Source organism: Muntiacus reevesi, chromosome 9 (genome assembly GCF_963930625.1).
Source record: "Muntiacus reevesi chromosome 9, mMunRee1.1, whole genome shotgun sequence".
In the NCBI taxonomy this organism is placed as follows: domain Eukaryota; kingdom Metazoa; phylum Chordata; class Mammalia; order Artiodactyla; family Cervidae; genus Muntiacus; species Muntiacus reevesi.
This window is the reverse complement of record NC_089257.1, coordinates 10307670-10328541: the sequence shown is the minus strand read 5'-3', so window position 1 is coordinate 10328541 and position 20872 is coordinate 10307670. Positions and strand designations below refer to the sequence as shown.

The 20872-nt window shown below is 37.6% G+C and overlaps 1 protein-coding gene and 2 pseudogenes across 1 annotated transcript; all 3 read left to right on the top strand.

The window, feature by feature from the left end:
- The first annotated feature begins 4044 nt into the window (after positions 1–4044).
- Positions 4045–5003, top strand: LOC136174940 (olfactory receptor 8U9-like; annotated as a pseudogene).
- Positions 5004–7785: 2782 nt separating this feature from the next.
- Positions 7786–8822, top strand: LOC136175558 (olfactory receptor 5AL1-like; annotated as a pseudogene).
- A 9598-nt stretch (positions 8823–18420) lies between these two features.
- LOC136175164 (olfactory receptor 5AL1-like) lies at positions 18421–19362 on the top strand. Its single transcript, XM_065945479.1, has one exon. The coding sequence runs from the start codon at positions 18421–18423 to the stop codon at positions 19360–19362; it is 942 nt and encodes a 313-aa protein (XP_065801551.1).
- The last annotated feature ends 1510 nt before the right edge of the window (positions 19363–20872 follow it).

Here is a 20872-nt window from a genome sequence, read left to right as displayed (position 1 = left end):
GAAGAGTTTGACTAAGATAGGCGTTAGCTCTTCTGTAAATTTTTGGTAGAATTCAGCTGTGAAGCCATCTGGTCCTGGGCTTTTGTTTGCTGGAAGATATTTTATTACAGTTTCGATTTCCTTGCTTGTGATGGTTCTGTTAAGATCTATTTCTTCCTGGTTCAGTTTTGGAAAGTTATACTTTTCTAAGTATTTGTCCATTTCATCCAAGTTGTCCATTTTATTGGCATAGAGCTGCTGGTAGTAGTCTCTTATGATCCTTGGATTTCAGTGTTGTCTGTTGTGATCTCACCCTTTTCATTTCTTATTTTGTTAATTTGGTTCTTCTCTCTTTGTTTCTTAATAAGTCTTGCTAATGCTTTGTCAATTTTGTTTATTTTTTCAAAAAACCAGCTTTTAGCTTTGTTTATTTTTGCTATGGTCTCTTTAGTTTCTTTTGCATTTATTTCTGCCCTAATTTTTAAGATTTCTTTCCTTCTGCTAACCCTGGGGTCCTTCATTTCTTCCTTCTCTAATTGCTTTAGGTGTAGAGTTAGGTTATTTATTTGACTTTTTTCTTGTTTCTTGATGTAAGCCTGTAATGCTATGAACCTTCCCCTTAGCACTGCTTTTACAGTGTCCCATAGGTTTTGGGTTGTTGTGTTTTCATTTTCATTCGTTTCTATACATATTTTGATTTCTTTTTTGATTTCTTCTCTGATTTGTTGGTTATTCAGAAGCGTGTTATTTAGCCTCCATATGCTGGAATTTTTAACAATTTTTTTCCTGTAATTGAGATCTAATCTTACTGCACTGTGGTCAGAAAAGATGACTGGAATGATTTCAATTTTTTTGAATTTTCCAAGACCAGATTTATGGCCCAGGATGTGATCTATTCTGGAGAAGGTTCCGTGTGCACTTGAGAAAAAGGTGAAGTTGAATATTTTGGGGTGAAATGTCCTATAGATATCAATTAGGTCTAGCTGATCCATTTTATCATTTAAGGTTTGTGTTTCCTTATTGATTTTCTGTTTAGTTGATCTATTCATAGTTGTGAGTGGAGTATTAAAGTCTCCCACTATTATTGTGTTACTATTAATTTCCTCTTTCATACACGTTAGCATTATTAATTATGAATGGGAGCATAAATTGAAATAGAATGACAAAAATTAATATTTAATTCTTTATCACCAAGCATGTAGAAAGGGTTATATTAAGAAATGAATAAAAAATTCATGGCTCACACCCAAGAAATTTACAATCTATCAAAAGAAGAAATATGGAAACAAATTTCAAATGATATGAAAATAAATTATGTATAATATGTTTCCAGAACACAAAATGAAAACTGGTAAGTATCAGAGGAACTGAAATTTAAAGAGATCTCTTTTTATGAAAGGTTGAGTTTTGATAGGCTTTGAAGAATAAATAGGAGTTTTTCTTCCATCTCTTTAATATCTTTCACCTTGTAGAGATAAGCATAGGATAAAACACATAGAAAGTAGGAAAAAATGGAAATTCATATTGCAACTGAAGATTGCAAAATAGTTATTCTAATTATTGTGTGGTGACTGCAGCATAAGAGATGTGAGTGAAATCTGAATATAAAATATCATGAGTTGTATCATAAAAGATCATATATAATATATTTTCAAATGTATTGTCAACTCTATGCATGTGTTACATTTAAGATAAGATCAAATGTCATACTGAAGCACTTCTAGCTGCTAAACAGTGAAGTCTTAGCTGCTCTCTTGGAACTTCTAAAGCAAACTTCCAATCAAATACTTGCTGATTTCAAAGTGGAATTCATCTATCTGTGTGACCACTAACCAGGCTTTTAAACACTCTGATGACCTGCTTCATGTGTTGATCAATACTGTTAAAAATCATCTTCTTCCCATAGAAAATTGTAGAAACAACCATATGTGTGCACTTAAAAATTATTTTTGCTTTTGATAAAATAGATACCACTTTAAATTAGGAATATGAGGAACAAACTGAATTTTTGACATGCTAAAACTAATGTATTTTGAGGGTGACAGAGCATTCAAGTAAAGACCTCCCAATTTCATTCTTTCTGCTATGCCCTTCTTGGCATAAATCTCAATGAAACGGCATTTTTCAACATTTATCTGTTATTAGAAAATCAACTGTTCATTACTGAGACTCTATTGCAATTTTTTTCTCATAGGTATAATAGAATGACTGAAATCAAATTTTACATTTACTTTTTAATTTTTATTGGAATATAATGTTTATTAATTTATGATATTGTAATTTTCAGCAAAGTGACTCAGTTATACATGTACATATATTCAATCTTCTGTAGATTCTTTCCATATAGGCCATTTGGAGTATTGGGTAGACTACCCTGCATTATAAGGTAGGTCCTTGTTAGTTATCTAGTAGTGGGTGGGCTCCTGCATCAGAAAAGCACGTTTGAAATCCCCTGTGCTACAGACAGCCTGGCCGAGCTTACTTCAGTTGCTTTACCTCTCAATGTCCCTTCCTTGTCTATAGGATGGGAATATAAGAAGCAAATAGGACTTCCCTCATGGTCCAGAGGTTAAGAATCCCCCTGCCAATGCAGGGGACATGGGTTTGACACCTGGTCCAGGAAGATCCCACATGCCCTGGGACAACGGAGCCCATGGGACACAACTGCGGAGCCTGTGTCTGCAGCAGGGAAAGCGGCCAGACGGGAGGCCTGGGCGCGCAGAGGGGAGCCCTGCTCAGCGCTCACCGGCCAGACGGGAGGCCTGGGCGCGCAGAGGGGAGCCCTGCTCAGCGCTCACCGGCCAGACGGGAGGCCTGGGCGCGCAGAGGGGAGCCCTGCTCACCGCTCACCGCCCAGACGGGAGGCCTGGGCGCGCAGAGGGGAGCCCTGCTCAGCGCCCACCGGCCAGACGGGAGGCCTGGGCGCGCAGAGGGGAGCCCTGCTCACCGCTCACCGCCCAGACGGGAGGCCTGGGCGCGCAGAGGGGAGCCCTGCTCAGCGCCCACCGGCCAGACGGGAGGCCTGGGCGCGCAGAGGGGAGCCCTGCTCACCGCTCACCGCCCAGACGGGAGGCCTGGGCGCGCAGAGGGGAGCCCTGCTCAGCGCTCACCGGCCAGACGGGAGGCCTGGGCGCGCAGAGGGGAGCCCTGCTCAGCGCTCACCGGCCAGACGCGAGGCCTGGGCGCGCAGAGGGGAGCCCTGCTCAGCGCTCACCGGCCAGACGCGAGGCCTGGGCGCGCAGAGGGGAGCCCTGCTCAGCGCTCACCGGCCAGACGCGAGGCCTGGGCGCGCAGAGGGGAGCCCTGCTCACTGCGAGCTGAGAAAGCCTGAGTGCACTGAGGAAGACCAGGGCAGCCAAAATTTAAATATATATATATATATATATATATGTACATATATATATATATATATATTTATTTTTTAAAAAATAACAAACAATCCATGAGATAACTAAAGTCTTTCATGAATTTGCCCATCTTCAGCATTTGCATTATTAACACATTTGTGAAGATTACGTAGCAGTCCATGGTGGCCTCCCTGCAATAAGTCATGAGTATAGAATAGATGGCTAGAGCATGCTGTTCATTGCTCTGTCAGCACTGCAATGATGTGGGGTTTGTATCATATATGCAAGTCTCTCAGAGTGATGTCACTGCAGGGGCTTCATTTTCCTTTATATTATTAATGGTAGGATATTTTTGATAAAAGCAATAGCTTTTATGTTTTTAAAAAATAATGTTAAATTTTAAACAAAATAAGAGCTTTGAGCAGAGTCAGTGTGGACTAAATTCTATCTTCAGCTGTTAATTTCATAAAATGCACTTGATTTGGGGGAGATAAACATGTCTCTCCTATAAAACGTCTTCATTTACTGTTTTTTTTTTTTTTTAATTTTTTAATTTTTTTGTTTACTCTTTGTCCCATCGCCAGACTCAAGGATGCTAGCACTTTCACTGTTAGCCTTTTCATGTTGATAATAGCAATTGTTTTAAAGGATATTCAGACTTGAATTTAATTAAGTTGGATTTCATTATCCTCTCTTCACCCAGACATACTGAAGACACATGATCCAGTTAAATTGCACCCAGGTGACAGAATTTATTCTCGTGGGCCTCACAGGCCGTCAGGAGTTGAAGATGCCCCTCTTTGTCCTGTTCTTATCCATCTACCTCTTCACAGCAGCAGGCAACCTGGGTCTGATCCTAGTCATCAGAACAGATTCAAGACTCGACACACCAATGTACTTCTTCCTTAGTAACTTGGCTTTTGTTGATTTCTGCTATTCTTCTGTCATTACACCCAAAATGCTGGGGAATTTCTTGTACAAACAGAATGTCATCTCTTTCAATGGATGTGCTGCCCAGCTGGGCTGTTTCCTGGCCTTCGTGACTGCCGAGTGCTTGCTGCTGGCTTCCATGGCCTATGACCGGTATGTGGCCATCTGTAACCCTCTCCTCTATAGGGTCGTAATGTCCCCGGCATCTGCGTTCAGCTTGTGGCTGCCCCCTACGGCTACAGCTGCCTGGTTGCCCTATTTCACACCATCCTCACCTTTCGCCTTTCCTACTGCCATTCCAATGTCATCAATCATTTCTATTGCGACGACATGCCTCTTCTCAGGCTCACTTGCTCAGACACTCACTCCAAGCAGCTATGGATTTTTGCCTGCGCTGGTCTCATGTTCATTTCTTCCCTTCTGGTTGTCTCTGTCTCCTACATGTACATTACTTCTGCCATCCTGAAGATGCGCTCCGCTGAAGGCAGACGCAAGGCTTTTTCCACCTGTGGCTCCCACATGCTGGCAGTCACCATATTCTATGGGACCCTCATCTTTATGTACTTAGAGCCAAGTTCTAATCATTCCCTTGACACAGATAAGATGGCCTCTGTCTTCTATACAGTGATCATTCCCATGTTGAACCCTTTAATCTATAGCCTTAGGAATAAGGAGGTAAAAGGTGCCCTGAAAAAAGTCATCATGAATAGAAACCAGGCTTTTATGTTCATGAAATTAAGAAAGTGACTTGAATGAATAAAAACAGAATTTTACTCACAGTCTGATTTTTTTCTCTTAAGCTACCAAAATGCCTATTCGTAATACTGGATTTCTACATGTCTGTTCATTGTGTAATAAAATTTTCTAAAGGTTTTCACTTAGAATGAGATTTCAGATATAAAAGTGTCCATTAGAATTTTCACCTATTCTCTCATTTTCAAATTAAATTATATTTAAAAAATAATTCTTTGTTCCAATAAGACTTTATACCATTTTTTTTTATTTCTCAAATGAATATTGCATAACAAACCATTATCTGGATATAGAACTACTTATAGGACAAAGATTTCACCCTTCCACCACTTTAAAATCCCTGGTTCAGGATTCTCCAGTTCCGTTAATCATATCCCATATGAAGAGCAAAGATGCACATTTTACTTCTTTCCCTGATTTGCTAATTTCTTAGAAAAATATAACATTATAAAACTGTTCCATAAATCAAGCATACTTCAATAAAAATAATTTTAAATTAATGAATGAATTAATAAAACTGTGCCATATTTATACATTTAAGAAATTGTCTTTATTTTTTCTTTTTTCAAATTGTCTTTGTTGAGAAGAGTAATACTACATCCTAAGTTTACCTGAGTCACTGATTTAACATGGCCTGGCATCTGGTCTGATCTCTGAAGACTAATTTTTAAGTGAACTCCTTTTTTTAAAGCCTATGAGATCTTGTTATATTTTTTCAAGGTATCTAAAAAGGTGTAACTCAAGAATGGAGTCCCAGGAGTATCATATATTCTAAATTAATATACACAAAATAATTGAAACATTATAGATCATTTTCCAGTAGCAAGGATCCTATGCAGTTATACTGGGCAGATCTTAGGTAAGTTGGTCATTAATGGGTAAGGTATAGTTTATAATATGATGAGCACATCAGGCAATGCAGCTTAGTTCTGAAAAGAACACATTCCTTGTAGTCAAAGGATGGACTTGAACTGTGTGTGGGCTTCCTGTAGCTTATTTGTCAATTAAATAAGGACAGCATTACAAAATTTGGAGTCTTCTAAATATTGAATACTCAAAAGAGTAATAATAAATCATAAACATTTGCACATCATATCTCTTGCTAAAGAACCTGAATTCTAGTCCCAACTATACTATACTTGAGAGTCCAATTTATAAATGAGGATTAGTGTACACAACAGATAGCTGTGATATAGATAGATAGATAGATATAGATATACAGGTATGCATGTATAATTTCAGATAAGTGTAATGATAATTTAAAAGTTTGCAATTACACAGAAAATGGTTTTGAGTTTGTAATTTGCATATCATTTTAATATATGTTAATGAACATGTGTGTGTGTGTGTGTGTGTGTGTGTGTGTGCACGCTCATTTGCTCAGTTGTGTCTGACTCTTTGTAACTCAGTGGACAGTAGCCCACCAGGCTGCTCTGTCCATGGACTTGTCCCGGCAAGAGTACTGGAGTGGGTTGTCATTTCCTTCTCCAGTGGATCTTCCTGAGCAAACAATCAAATCTGTATTTCCTGCATCTCCTGAGTTGGCAGGCAGATTCTTTATCACTAGCACCACCTGTTAAGACCATATGTGTGAGTGTGTGTGTGTGTGTGTGCCATTTGAATGTTTAATGAAACATAACCAGAGAGTGTAAATACAGTATATATTTTGGTGAATCATAGAGGTACAGGGTTGACTTAATCTACAGTTCTCAAAGTTTCTTTTCTTGTCTTTTCTTTAGACACATTTACCCATTATTTGAACATTTCAGTGGTTCCTGCAGCAGATTATGAGTCTGTATTCTATATACTCAAAGCCTGTCATTAATGTCTTTGAATTCACACTGTCCTGTCTTGGCAAGATGGAACTTTTACCATGGCACAGCTGTTCAATTAAAGAGCATGATCCTTGGTGTCAGAAAGCCCAAATCTGAATGCCAGGCCTGACCTTTGAGGAATCAAAGCATTTCAGACATGTATGCTTCCATCTCTTCAACAGTGTGAAGGTGAAACTAATACCAAACACTAAATCTATTGTCATGAGATCAAGACTATAGATGAATTTTTTTCTAAATGTCATTCTACCAAAAATAATGTGAAACTATGAATTTATTTGACTGAAATATAAATCACATGAATATATAAGATGCATATAGCAATTTAATATTGCTAAGCTCAATATTAAATTAAGCTCTGTGTTTAAAGATTTTGTTTATCATATGAAGTGGAATTCTGAAAACTACATTTTTACTTTTCTTTGAAGTTTCACATTTTTGTGAAAATTATAATTTTCATTACATAGCATTGTAATAGAAGACATTGTCACAATCATAAATAATTCAATATTATCTTTTCACTAAACATTTTTAGATACACTTTCATACTTTATACATAACTATATTTCACCATTTCCTTCATTGCATTGGCTAGCACATTAAGAATAATATTTAGTAAGAGTCATGATTGTCTTAATTCTAGTTGAAATGCCTAGTGTTTCATCTTAATATATTACTCTTAATATATTCACAGCCATCTCTTTAACTCTTGAAATATTTATCCTGCTATACTAGCTATGATGCTGGAATTTTGTATACATGATGTCCTATATTTTAATTCAAGATATTCTGTCTTCCTTAACAAGTATCCTGACTACTGAGTGTGTTGGAATTCCTGCCTGCAGCAAATCCCTTCAAATCCAAAGCAGGCAGCACTGAAATCTGAGAATGGCGCATTGACCAGTGAGGATTTATCTTTCCAATATGGTCACCATAAAATAAGCATGAGTGAAGACCTTAATCCACAAAGTGAAAGATTATCTGCAGTGGATGTTCTGGAGATAACAGTATGATATGCTTCTATATGCAATTCATGGCCAAGCACAATAATTCAGAAATAACTGAATTCAACCTCTTGGGACTCACAGACAGTCCTGAGCTTGAAGTCCTTCTTTTTGGGATTTTTCAGTGATATACTTAATTAGTGTCATGGGTAATCTTGGGTTAATCATGCTAATTCGTGTCAGTCCTCAGCTTCATACAACTGTGTATTATTTCCTTACCATCTAGCTTTTGTTGATTTTTGCTACACCTCCTCAGTCACTCCTAACACTCTGGTGAACTTCCTCCAGGAAACTAAAGGATATCCTCACCTGCTTGTGCCACTCAGTTGTTTTGCTTTATCAGGTTTGTGGTTTGTGAATTTTATTTGCTCCCAGTCATGGCTCGTGACAAGTATATGGCCACGTGTAATCCTTTGGTCTATACCATTGTCGTGAACAAAAAGGTCTGTATTCAGATGGTGCTTAGCACATATCTATATAGCTTCCCTGTGGGACTCCTACAAGCAATTTTTACATTCCACTTAATTTCCTGTCATTCAGACATAATAAATCACTTCTACTGTGATGATGTCCCCTTGGTTGTCCTGGCCTGTCATGAAACCCATTATAAACATATCAAAAACCTGTTACTGTTCACACTTGCTGGGTTCAATATCTTTTCCTTTCTTTTTATAGTCCTTGTCTCCTATGTATTTATTCTATTTGCCATTCTAAGGTTTAAATCAGCTGAAGGCAGAAAAAAGGCCTTTTCTACTTGTGCTTCCCACTTGACTTCCATCACTATATTTTATGGTTTGATCATCTTCATGTATATGCAGCCAGAAACAAGCCATTCCTTGGATACTGATAAAAGATCTTCTGTATTCTATAAAGTGGTGATTCCCATGCTAAATCTTCTCATATACAGCCTGAGGAACAAGGAAGTAAAACATGCTTTGAAGAGAACTATGGAAGAAGTGTATTCTACTATGATATAAGTGATCCATGCTTTAACTGAAAGCCTTCACATTTAGGAGGCCAAAAAAAAAAAAAAAGCAAATAAACAAAAAACAAAGTTTTTCTGCATGATCATGCCTTTAGGAACATGCTTTCTAACACTGCAATATTTAAAAAGTGAAAGTGATAGTGTTGTTTCAGTCCTGTCTGACTCTTTGTGACCCCATGGACTGTAGCCCACCAGGCTCCTCTGTCCAAAGAATCCTCCAGGCAAGAAGACTGGAGTGAGTTCCATTCCCTTCTCCCATGGATCTTCCTGACACAGGGATGGAGCCAATCTCCCACATTGCCGGCAGATTCTTTACCATCTGAGTCACCAAGGGAAAGTTAACATTAATACAGAAGATACATTTATTTTCTAATTTTATTATTTTGTAAATTATAAATTCTGATAATGCTGACTATGCATTGGAAAGACTGATGCTGAAGCTTAAGCTCCAATATTTTGGCCAACTGATGTGAAGAGCTGATTCACTGGAAAAGACCCTGATGCTTGTAAAGATTGAAGGCAGTAAGACGAGAGGACAGATGAGATGGCTGGATGGCATCGACTCAATGGACGTGAGTCTGAGAAAACTCCAGGAGGTAATGAAGGACAGAGAAGCCTGGAGTGCTCTAGTCTGTGGGGTTCCAAAGGGCTGGACATGGTTAGTGACTGAACTACAGCAGCGATATTGAAAGATACGAGGCTGAAATAAATTCAGTTGCAAATAGTGGATTAAATTTTCTTTTTCAAATCTCTCTCTTTTTTTCCTAGTGGAATTTTGACTTGAATGCTTCAATTCACAAATCTTACATGATAAAAAACCCTATCATCTTCAGATTGCTAAAGCAGCTTTCAATTATTAGTATAGCATAAAATACACTCATGCACACACACATACACAACACACACAGAGTTAGAAGAATCTGAAAAGAACTGTCGATTCTAAAACTCTAACATGGACACTGATATCAACACTGACAGAAAATCTCACTTAAAAAGACTGAAACAGTAACTTGAATTTTAACAAGAGAAGCATGTCCTTCTGCACAGGGTAAGGTCTATAGATTTAATAATATAGTTAATTTGCTGATTTTTACTGAAGTTATTTGGTCTTTGAAAAATGTCCTTGCTTTGAGTAACATATACCTATGACTATAAGAAAATAATTACACTGAATATATAAACTACCTTGGAGAATATAGTTATTTTAACAAGACTAATGAGCAGAATATATCTTTCCATTTATTTTGTCTTTAATTTTACTCATAAATCTCATTGATTTCTGAGAAAAGTCTTTGGCTAGATTTATTCCCAGATATTTTATTCTTTTTATTCAATTGTTAATGATACTATTTTCTGAATTCTTCTGATGGTTCATTATCGCTATATAGAAATATAACAGATTTTTATTTATTAAATTTGTGTCCAACAACTTTATTCATTGATGAGTTCTAACAGTTTTTGGTGACCTCTTGGGATGTTTGATATAGAGTATCATATCATCTGCAAACAGTGGCAGTTTTACTTCTTCCTTTTAAAAGGAAGATGTTTCGTTGAAGGTTTTTGCATCTATGTCCATCATGGATGTTAACCTATAATTATCTCTTTTAGTAGTGTCTTTATCTCGTTTTGGTATCAAGGCAATACCTGCCTTGTAAATTGAGGCTGCAGGGAAATGCAAATCAAAACCACAATGAGATATCACCTCACATGTGTCAGAATGACTATTACCAAAATGTAACAAATAAGGAATGCTGCCAATAAAACAGAGAGAAGGAGACCTCTGTGCACTGCTGATAGGGATGCAAATTGATACAGCAGCTACTGAAAAGGGTAGGAGACCCCTCAAAAACTAATGGTAGATATCATAGGGTCAGAACTCCATTTCTGGGTATCTTCCTAAGGGAAACAAACTGCAATTTGAAAAGATATATGCACCTTTATGTTCACTGCAGAGTTATTTACAATAACCAATTTATGAAAGCATCATAAATATCCATCAAAGAAAAAGGAATTTTACTCAGCCATAAAAAAAAAAAAAAAAAATGAAATCCTGTCATTTGTGATAACATGGATAAACCTAGGGGGTATTATGCTAAGTGAAATGTTCGATAGAAAGAGACAAATACCATACAATTCAACTGACATGTGAAATCTAAAAATCAAATTAACACAATAAAACAAAGAATAAGCAGTTTCTTGAGGAAAGTGGAGTGGGGAGATGTGTGAACGAGGTGAGAGATCTTAAGAAGGGCAAAGTTCCAGTTACAAAATAAATGAGTCGTTGTGTGAAACGCAGCAGCATGGGGAATAAACTCAATTACGTTGCAAGACATGTGCATGGTAACAGACAGTAACTGGACAAACCACGGTGACTGTTTTGTAGCGTATAAGAGTGTTCAGTCACTGCCGGGGTCCAGCCTCGGCAGGATCCAGGGGGTACCCTCAGGATGAACAGCGTCGGAGAGAGAGGCGTGACACGTGAGACCAGGCTTGATAGGGCCAAGTCTGCGAGGGGGAGAGAGAGAGAGACAGAGAGACAGAAACAGAGACAGAGAGACAGAGAGAGGCCAGACTGGGGGTGTGCAGCAGAGTCTGGCAAATCTTTATGTTTTACTGTAGCTTTTATATTCTAAGTAAGTACGGTTTTAAGGGGAAGATAGTTTAATATTACATCGGCTTATCCTTCAAGAAACCAGGGTGTTTTCTGCATACTTCTTTGTGAGAGTCTTGTACATTATCTTCTGGCCTCGGGGCCTACTGACATTTTATGACCTAGGTGAATGCAAAGCTGTTTTCTTCAGTAATCTATTCTGTAATGAACACAACAAAGGTCAGTCCTTTTGCAGGAGTTATCAGTTCAATTGACCTAAAAGGTTTACCACACAAAGACTCTGCAGCTCTGGTGAGGCAGCCCCTGTTTAGCATTCCTGGTTAAAATGAACAATTCTAAACTCTTATTTTTCTAAATCTTTAACTATCACTACTTTTAGAATAATATTTTTGTGTTCTCTAATAGGACTTCCTCACCCCCGAAGGGCTCTGTGCCTATCAGGGCCTTTTGTGTGATTAGGTTCTTTATGCTGTTTATGATTAAGGTGTTTTGAGCAGTCATGTGCATTAGTACGCATTTGCCAAGCAGGCTAGAATGCCAGCAAAGGGGTCTAAATCGAAACACTCCTTTCATCCTGGATAATCTTAAAGGATACCACCGTCCGGGGGACATATTGATTAAAGTTCTAAGTTGATTCTGTTTGGAGAGAGATCGGGGAAGGCCTTCTGCCTGTGTCACAGAAATTAGGGAGTAGTCTAAAATAGCAAGCATCAGAAATACAGAGATCTTCTTTAAGGTGAGCGCTGGGGCAGCTTTTTGAAATCCATGAAGTCCTGATCCGCCTTGCTTGTCAGGTCTTCTCCTCATGACCTTGTTATAGGTGGGATCTCGTGTGCTGGCTCCCGGCAAGTCACCATGTTGTGTGGATGGAACCAACCTAGTGTTGCAAGCCAGTTATTTTGTTATTATTGTCCAGTCGCCCAGTTGTGTCTGACTCTTTGAGATCCCCTTGACTGCAGCATCCTAGGGCTCCCTGTCCCTCACCATCTCCCGGAGTTGGCCCAAGTTCAAGTCTATTGCATCAGTGATGCCATCCAGTCATCTCATCCTCTGATGCCCTCTTCTCCTTCTTCCTTCATCCTTCAATCTTCACCCAAATCAGTGACTTTTCCAATGAGTCAACTATTTGCATCAGTTCAGTTCAGTTCAGTTCCTGTCGTGTCTGACTCTTTGTGACCCCATGGACTGCAGCACGCCAGGCCTCCCTGTCTATCACCAACTATGGGAGTTTACCCAAACTCATGTCCATTGAGTCAGTGATGCCATCCAACTATCTGATCCTCTGTCACCCCCTTCTCCTCCTGCCTTCAATCTTTCCCAGAATCAGGGTCTTTTCCAATGAGTCAGTTCTTTGCATCAGGTGGCTAAATTATTGAAGCTTCAGCTTCAGTATCAGTCCCTCCAATGAATATTCAGGACTGATTTCCTTTAGGATGGATTGGTTTTATCTCCTTGCAGTCCAACAGACTCTCAAGAGTCTTCTCCACCACAATTTCAAAGCATCAATCCTTCAGCGCTCAGCTTTCTTTATGGTCCAACTCTCACATCAGATGACCAAAACACTGGAGCTTCAGCTTCAGCATCACTCCTTTTAATGAGCATTCTATAATTCAACTTAAAAAAAAAAAGAAAAAAGAAAGAAAAAGTAGGTACTGGGGTAAAAGCAAATGAGGGTTATCTCTGAGAATAGAGATTATAGGCGATGGTTAATTTTTACTTTAGGTTTATCTGTGTTTCTATTTGTGTGCAATGAAAAACATTGTTTGTATAATTAGAGAGAAGACAATAAATATTATAAAAATAAAGAGGTATCATGTCTTTGACAATCAAAGAGTTCAAAGAAAAAAATGTGTTAAAATGGTTAACATTTAAGGAATATGGGTGAAGGTTGTACCAGAATTCTTTGCAATGTATTAGCACTTTTTCTTGAAACTCTGAATTTATGTTAAAATAAAAAGTTAAATAAGTAATCTAGCATTTGCCATTTAATTTTAATTTAATGCTTTAATTGAACAACATTTTTAACACATTTCTTATTTTGATGTTTTGATTCATAATCCTTTGTAACTTTAAAAGGCTATAACTTCTCACCAGTAATACCTAAAAGTAATATATGTTTCCTTAAGAAAATAAACAAAACAATTCATCCATCTTCCCTAAAGTTTATTTTAACACAATTGCCTTTTCTTTACAAGGGCTTATTACTAAGATTGTAGTTTTCATTTGTCACAATCTGTTACAAAGCAATATACTATACTTTTTAAGAAAACTTTAAATGGCAATTTTTGTATACTATTTTTAAATGGCTGTATATTTGTTAATAACTATGATCAGCCTTAAAATTACAGCCACAGTAATGAACATATCAAGGTCTCTTCTCAAGTATTCAACTTTTTTAAGTTAGGAGGATAAATACAGCTCTGTTAGACTCGATTTCATTACTTCATGTTGGGAGGTAAGTACTTCGCAGGCATGACAGAGGAAAACCAACCTCTGTGTCCACTGTATCACTTTTATTGTGCCTGAAGTGCCTCCTGAAATGTCAATCATACTATTGATTTGAACATTAATCTCAGAAGGAAGGAATAAAAGTTACTTATTGGGAAAGTCAATTTTATCCAATGGTTTCCAAAAACTGCTACTAAATACAAGGCCCATGGATGTAACATTTATTTTAAATAAATTTGTAATTTTAATATAAAGCCAATGAGACAGACTTCAAAACAAATAATCAAAGCAGACATAGTAACTAATCAAATTGTTTTCCCAACAGAGATCATTAAAATTTTCCTTACTCTAGATTCTTTAACTAAACATAGTTGAAAAAGTGATCTACCATTTCATGGAAAACAGTTTTTCCCACAGTTACTAAACATTAAATAATTATGTTCTTGTGCATATAATTATATTGTCTTTCAATGTTTGTTAAAATGAATACAGTGCAAAAAGAAATTTCCCTGAGGGACTATACACACAAAATACAAAGTTGTCTCAAAAATACCCAGGTAATTTAAAATGTTACTGGCCTCACAAAGATTCCTTTCAGGTACACTGAACTATTTAGGGGTTTGTTACTGAATTGAATGATGATATATTGAATATTGAAAAGCATCAGGTAGTAGAAAAATGTGCTCAGTCTCTTTTACTGGGAAAGAATTTGGACTTACAAAAATCTAACTTTTATCCACTTAATCATTAAAGGATAATTATTGACCATCTTCTGTATACTAGGTACAGTGGAGGTAATGATTAGATTGAACATAAAATATAAATATTATTGCTTGCCAAAAGGACTTGAAGCTTAGGATGTGTTATAGACATATTGATAATTGTCTTCAATATAGTGTGGTAAGTATTATGAAGGAATCAGTGGCTGCAAGAATGTATATATGAGGAAGACTTAAACTGCCTTGAAATCATCTAAGAGGAAGTGATTGAATAGAGTAGAGAAAATTAAGTAGAAGGAAAATCAGACCAAAAAAATGAATGATGGCAGAGGAAACGTGTTCTAGGAAGAGAATAAAGGATGTATAAAATTTTGTCTCATATTTAAATATATACTGCAATTTGGAATACCTCTGACATAGAAACTAGATAAAAAATGCTTCAGGAGGCACCTGATGTGAGATGCAGAAATGAAATTTTTAAGGGCTGTTTTAGCTGTGAAAAAGAACTTGAAATTTATCCAAACGGCAATGGGGAGACACTAAGGATTTAATCAGGAGAAAATAAGAATAAAGTTTCCGTAAAGTTTCATATAAGCTGAACATTGAGGAACAGAGAAAAATAAGACTAATTGGAGGCAAGACTAAAAGTTAGGTTTCACCTGCAAAAAAAATAAACAAAACACCACTGTGCTTGGACTGATAAAGCAGTATATATGACCAGATTTGAAAATTGTGTAAGGGATAAAATTGTTAGTGGTGTTGTTTAGTCACTCAGTCATGTCTGACTCATTGGATAGCCCACCTGTAGCCCACCCAGCTCCTCTGTCCATGGGATTTCCCAGGCAAGGAGAGTGGAGTGGGTTGCCATTTCCTCCTCCAGGAGATCTTCCCAACACAGGCACTGAACCTGCATCTACTGGGTCTCTTGCTTTGCCAGGCAGATTCTTTATCAGTAGTAAGGGGTCAAATTGAACATTGGCATGAGGATCAGGAAAGCATAGTACAAGAATTGCTCTCTGACTTGGAGAGCAAATGGATAATGGCACTGTTCATTGAGACTCTTTGTGACCCCATGGACTAGGGCCCGCCAGGCTCCTCTGTCCTTGGAATTCTCCAGGCAAAAATACTGTAGTGGGTTGCCATTTCCTCCTCCAGGGGATCTTCCCTATGCAGGGATCGACCCCACATCTCTTATGTCTCCTGCATTGGCAGGCAGATTCTTTACCACTAACGCAATCTGGGAAGCCCTTTCATTGCGTTAGAAAATATATATTCCAAGCCTTGAGTTTTGGGTCCCATGTGCAAAAATATCAAGTTCTTTTCTGTGTGCAATACTTTTGGTGAATATCTAAATGGTAATTTCTGAGAGATATTTAGATGTATAAAGGTGGAGCAGAAAAAAAAGATAGTTGGAAAAATAATTTATTAATATATTTGTTCATAATCAGCATATAGATGTCTATTGAGCACATAAGATTGGATAATTGATCAAGAAGGTATCAAAATGAGAGGAAGAAGCTTTGGAGAGAACATGAAGAACATGCCATCTAAGGTACAGTAATAGGAACAGACTCCAAGGTTGAGAATCAAATGGGCAAATAAACTCAAAAAAGATTGCTTTGCTTTAGAGCCCAGACTTGTATTCAATAGACTTCAGTGCTACAGTGCTGCCACAAAATGCAGGTTTCATTGGATTTGAGAATAGGAAAGTTGATAATAAACATGCTCAGGGATTTTTTTTGTTTTTTATGGGAAAGAGAGGTGGATTGCAGCTTGATATGTCATAAATGGAGCTTCCAGGGTGGCACTAGAGGTAAAATAGTCTGTCTGTCGATGCAGGAGACATAAGAGATGCAGGCTACATATCTGAGTTGTGAAGATCCCTTGGAGTAGGAAATAGCAATCCACTCCAGTATCTTTGCCTGGAAAATTCCATGGACAGACGAACCTGGAGAACTACAATCCGTTGCGTCACAAAGAGTCACTCTAATGGCAGAAAGTGAAGAGGAACTAAAGAGCTTCCTGAGGAGGGTGAAAGAGGAGAGTGAAGACGCTGGCTTAACACTCAACATTCAAAAAACCAAGATCATGGCGTCTGGTTCCAATGCTTCATGGCAAATAGAAGAGGAAAAAGTGGAAACTGATTCTTGGGGTCCAAAATCATTGTGGATGGTGACTGCAGCCTTGAAATTAAAAGATGCTTGCTTCTTGGAAGAAAAGCCATGACAGATCTAGGCAGCATATTAAAAAGCTGAGACATCACTTTGTTGACAAAGGTCCGAATAGTCAAAGCTATCATTTTTCCAGTAGTCGTGTATAAATGTGAGAGTAGGACCATAAAGAAGGCTGAGTGCCGAAGTACTTATGCTTTCAAATTGTTGAGCTGGAGAAGACTCTTGAGAGTCCCTTAGACTGCAAGGAGATCAAACCAGTCAATCTTAAAGGAAATCAACCCTGAATAGTCACTGGAAGGACTTATGCTGAAGTTGAAGCTCCAACACTTTGGCCACCCGATGTGAAAAGCAGCCTCATTGATAAAGACCGTGATGCTGGGAACGATTGAGGACAGGAGGAGAAGAGGGTGAGAGAGAATGAGATGTTTGGATGGCATCAATGACTCAAAGACATGAATTTGAGCAAACTCTGGGAGCTAGCGAAGGACAGGGATGCCTGGCATGTTGCAGTCCATGGGGTCACACAACTTAGTGACTGAAAATAGTTATAGATATATTTGAGAAATTGGGGACAGATACCTGTTCCAATAAGTTTGGTTGAAAATAGGTGGGGGGAACAGAAAGAGGAAGGAGTAACCAAGATAAGTTTTCAAGGGGATGTCAATCCAAATTTAACATGGGAGGAGCTTTTTGTTTATTTTGCCATGTTTTTTACTGTCTTGAAAATCTATAAGGTGTATGTGAAGTAACCTGAGACAATACAGTGATAAAGGAAAATCATATTAACTTGTCCTCTGCCCTGTTAAGAAAGGATGGGAACAAATTCAATTGTACCAGTTTTTGAGCATTGAGAATCCACCTTGGGTCTGTATAAATCTTCTGTGAAATGAGGTTCTTCTAAATGCTGTCCAAATGCTGTTCACTTGGAACCATTTGATACTCCAAAATAGAGCTTAAAAACATACATCTTAATTATTTAAAAACATTTTACAATCTGGAAAAATGTTCACTGGTGTGTATTTTCCCAAAAGATAGCCAGAAAATTTCACAATGATATTTTCCTAAATATCAATATTATGTATGTATTGAAAAATAGAATATGAAGATAAACTAAATGAAGAAAATTTTAATATTATACCAAACTGGTTCCCAAAAGATACACACTGTTAGCATTTTGATTTTTAACTTACACTTTCCATGTTTGATTTTGCTAATTTTTAATATTTTTATGAAATGATAAAATGACAGTTCTGTGAAAGAAATTTACAACTTAAGAAATTATGTTAATGTATTTGCTATCAAAGTCACTTTGCTATATCCTGAATGCTTTTTTTTTCTTTAAAGAAAAGTACAACACAGGCATTGCTATTGTGTTTTTTTAATTATAAAATTTTAATTGAAATTCTCCCTTTCTTCTTTTGCAGCTTCTTAGTGGAATTTCCACCTGGACCAAATGTTTTTTACAGTAAATTCACAAGTAAATCTACACATAATTCAGAGTCCTTATCGAGATTCTATTTTAACTGAATTTAGCATAACATTCTGGAGAGAGAGGGATACCTTCTCACACTTCCTTACGAAGTCAAGATTATTCAGAGTGTGTGCTCCGCTAGAATTTACTGTAGAATCATTTATTTCATGGCAGAAAGCAATCACTCAGTGGTTACTGAGTTCATCCTCTTGGGCCTCACAGATAACCCAGAGCTTCAGTTCATTTTCTTTTGTGTTTTATTGTTGATCTACTTGATTACTGCCTTGGGTAATCTTGGTTTGATTGTGTTGATACAAGTGAGTCCTCAACTTCACACACCCATGTATTTTTTCCTCTGTCATCTGGCTTTTGTGGATTTTTATGGTTCGTCCACCATCACACCAAACACCCTTGTAAACACTTTTCGCAAAATTAAAAGCATATCACTTTATGCATGTGCCACTCAAGTGTGTGGCTTTATCACATTTTCAGTTTGGGAATTATTAATGTTGTCTGTCATGGCTTATGATCGGTATGTGGCCATATGCCACCCTTTACTCTATGCAGTTCTCATGCCTAGGAAACTCTGCATCCAAATGGTCACTAGCTCTTATATTTATGGAGTCCTGGTGGGATTCATACAAGCAGTGGCTACATTTCACATGACTTTCTGTGGCCCTAATGTGATCAACCAGTTCTACTGCGATGATGTTCCCTTGATCGCTCTGGCCTGCTCTGACACTCGAGTCAAAGAGCTGATGTTATTAGTCATTGCAGGCTTCAACGTCTTCTGTTCCCTTATCATTGTCCTCATATCCTATGTGTTCATCATCTTTGCCATCATAAGGATGCATTCTGCTGTAGGGATACAGAAAGCCTTTTCTACCTGCGCCTCTCACCTGTTTTCTATTACTATGTACTATGGGACCCTCACTTTTATGTACCTGCAACCCAAGTCAATCCACTCACTAGATAAAGACAAATTTGCCTCAGTTTTCTATACTGTGGTGATTCCTATGCTAAATCCATTGATCTACAGCTTGAGGAATCAGGAGGTAAAAGATGCTTTGAGAAAAATTATTGAAAAGATGTATTTGAATAAAAAATAAGAATTGTGTTGTTCCTAAATATATGCTGGGTATAGATTACAATTCAGTTCAATCGCTCAGTCGTGTCCAACTCTTTGCAACCCCATGAACTGCAGCACACCAGGCCTCTCTGTCCATCACCAACTCCTGGAGTTCACCCAAACTCGTGTCCATTGAGTCAGTGATGCCATCCAGCCTTCTCATCCTCTGCTGTCCCCTTCTCCTCCTGCCCCCAATCCCTCCCAGCATCAGGGTCCTTTCAAATGTGTCAGCTCTTCTCATGCGGTGGCCGGAGTATTGGAGTTTCAGCTTCAACATCAGTCCTTCCAATGAACACTCAGGACTGATCTCCCTTAGGATGGACGGGTTGGACCTCCTTGCAGTCCAAGGGACTCTCAAGAATTTTCTGCAACACCACAGTTCAAAAGCATCAATTCTTCTGTACTCAGCTTTCTTTATAGTCCAACTCTCACATCCATACATGACCACCGGAAAAACCATAGCCTTGACTAGACAGACCTTTGTTGACAAAGTGTCTGCTTTTTAATATGCTATCTAGGTTGGTCATAACTTTCCTTCCAAGGAGTAAGCATCTTTCAATTTCATGGCTGCAATCACCATCTGTAATGATTTTGTAGCCCAAATAAATAAAGTCAGCCATTCTTTCTACTGTTCCCCATCTATTTGCCATGAAGTGATGGGACCAGATGCCATTATCTTAGTTTTCCAAATGTTGAGCTTTAAGCCAACTTTTTCACTCTCATCTTTCATTTTCATCAAGAGGCTCTTTAGTTTTTCTTCACTTTCTGCCATCAGAGTATAGATTTAGGACATTTTAAATCAAGGCTTGTACAATGATTCAGTATCAATGAGCAGGGGAGCCTTGTTCTCTGCAATTCAGATTTCTGATGTCTTATTTCCTCCTTGAAAACATATATTTCCCTATTTTGACTTACACATAGTAGATATCTCATAAATATTTTAATGGTTGAATTTAAAAAAAAAAGAGAAACTATCCATTCTCTTTGAACATAAAATGTTTTGTCAATAGAGATGAAAATAAAGCACTTTAGAACCATAATTTTGTCTCATTTTTCTCTAATATTGAAGATTTTAGGCTATCTTGAGAGACATGAGCTATACAAATAATATAAATACCGTGTAAATTTTTTCCTCCATGTTGAACCAAAGTTAAATATAATATGTTGCTTGGTTAAAGTGTTTTGATTTTAAAATGTCCATAAAATGAACTTATTATTATCTTTACTGTGTTGCATTTATATGGTTGGGCATTTTTTGCAAGGCTTTATTATTTAGAGAAGTTTTATGTTTACAACAAAATTGAGAGGGAGATGCAGAGCTTTGTCTTATACGCCTTCCTGTCACAGATGTATAACTTCCCAGTTATCAACACCACTCACCAAAATGTGCACTTGTTACAATAGATGAATCTTCATTGGTATATCTTAATAACACAATGTCCATAATTTACCTTAGGTTTTACTTTATGTGTTGTGCATTCTATGATTCT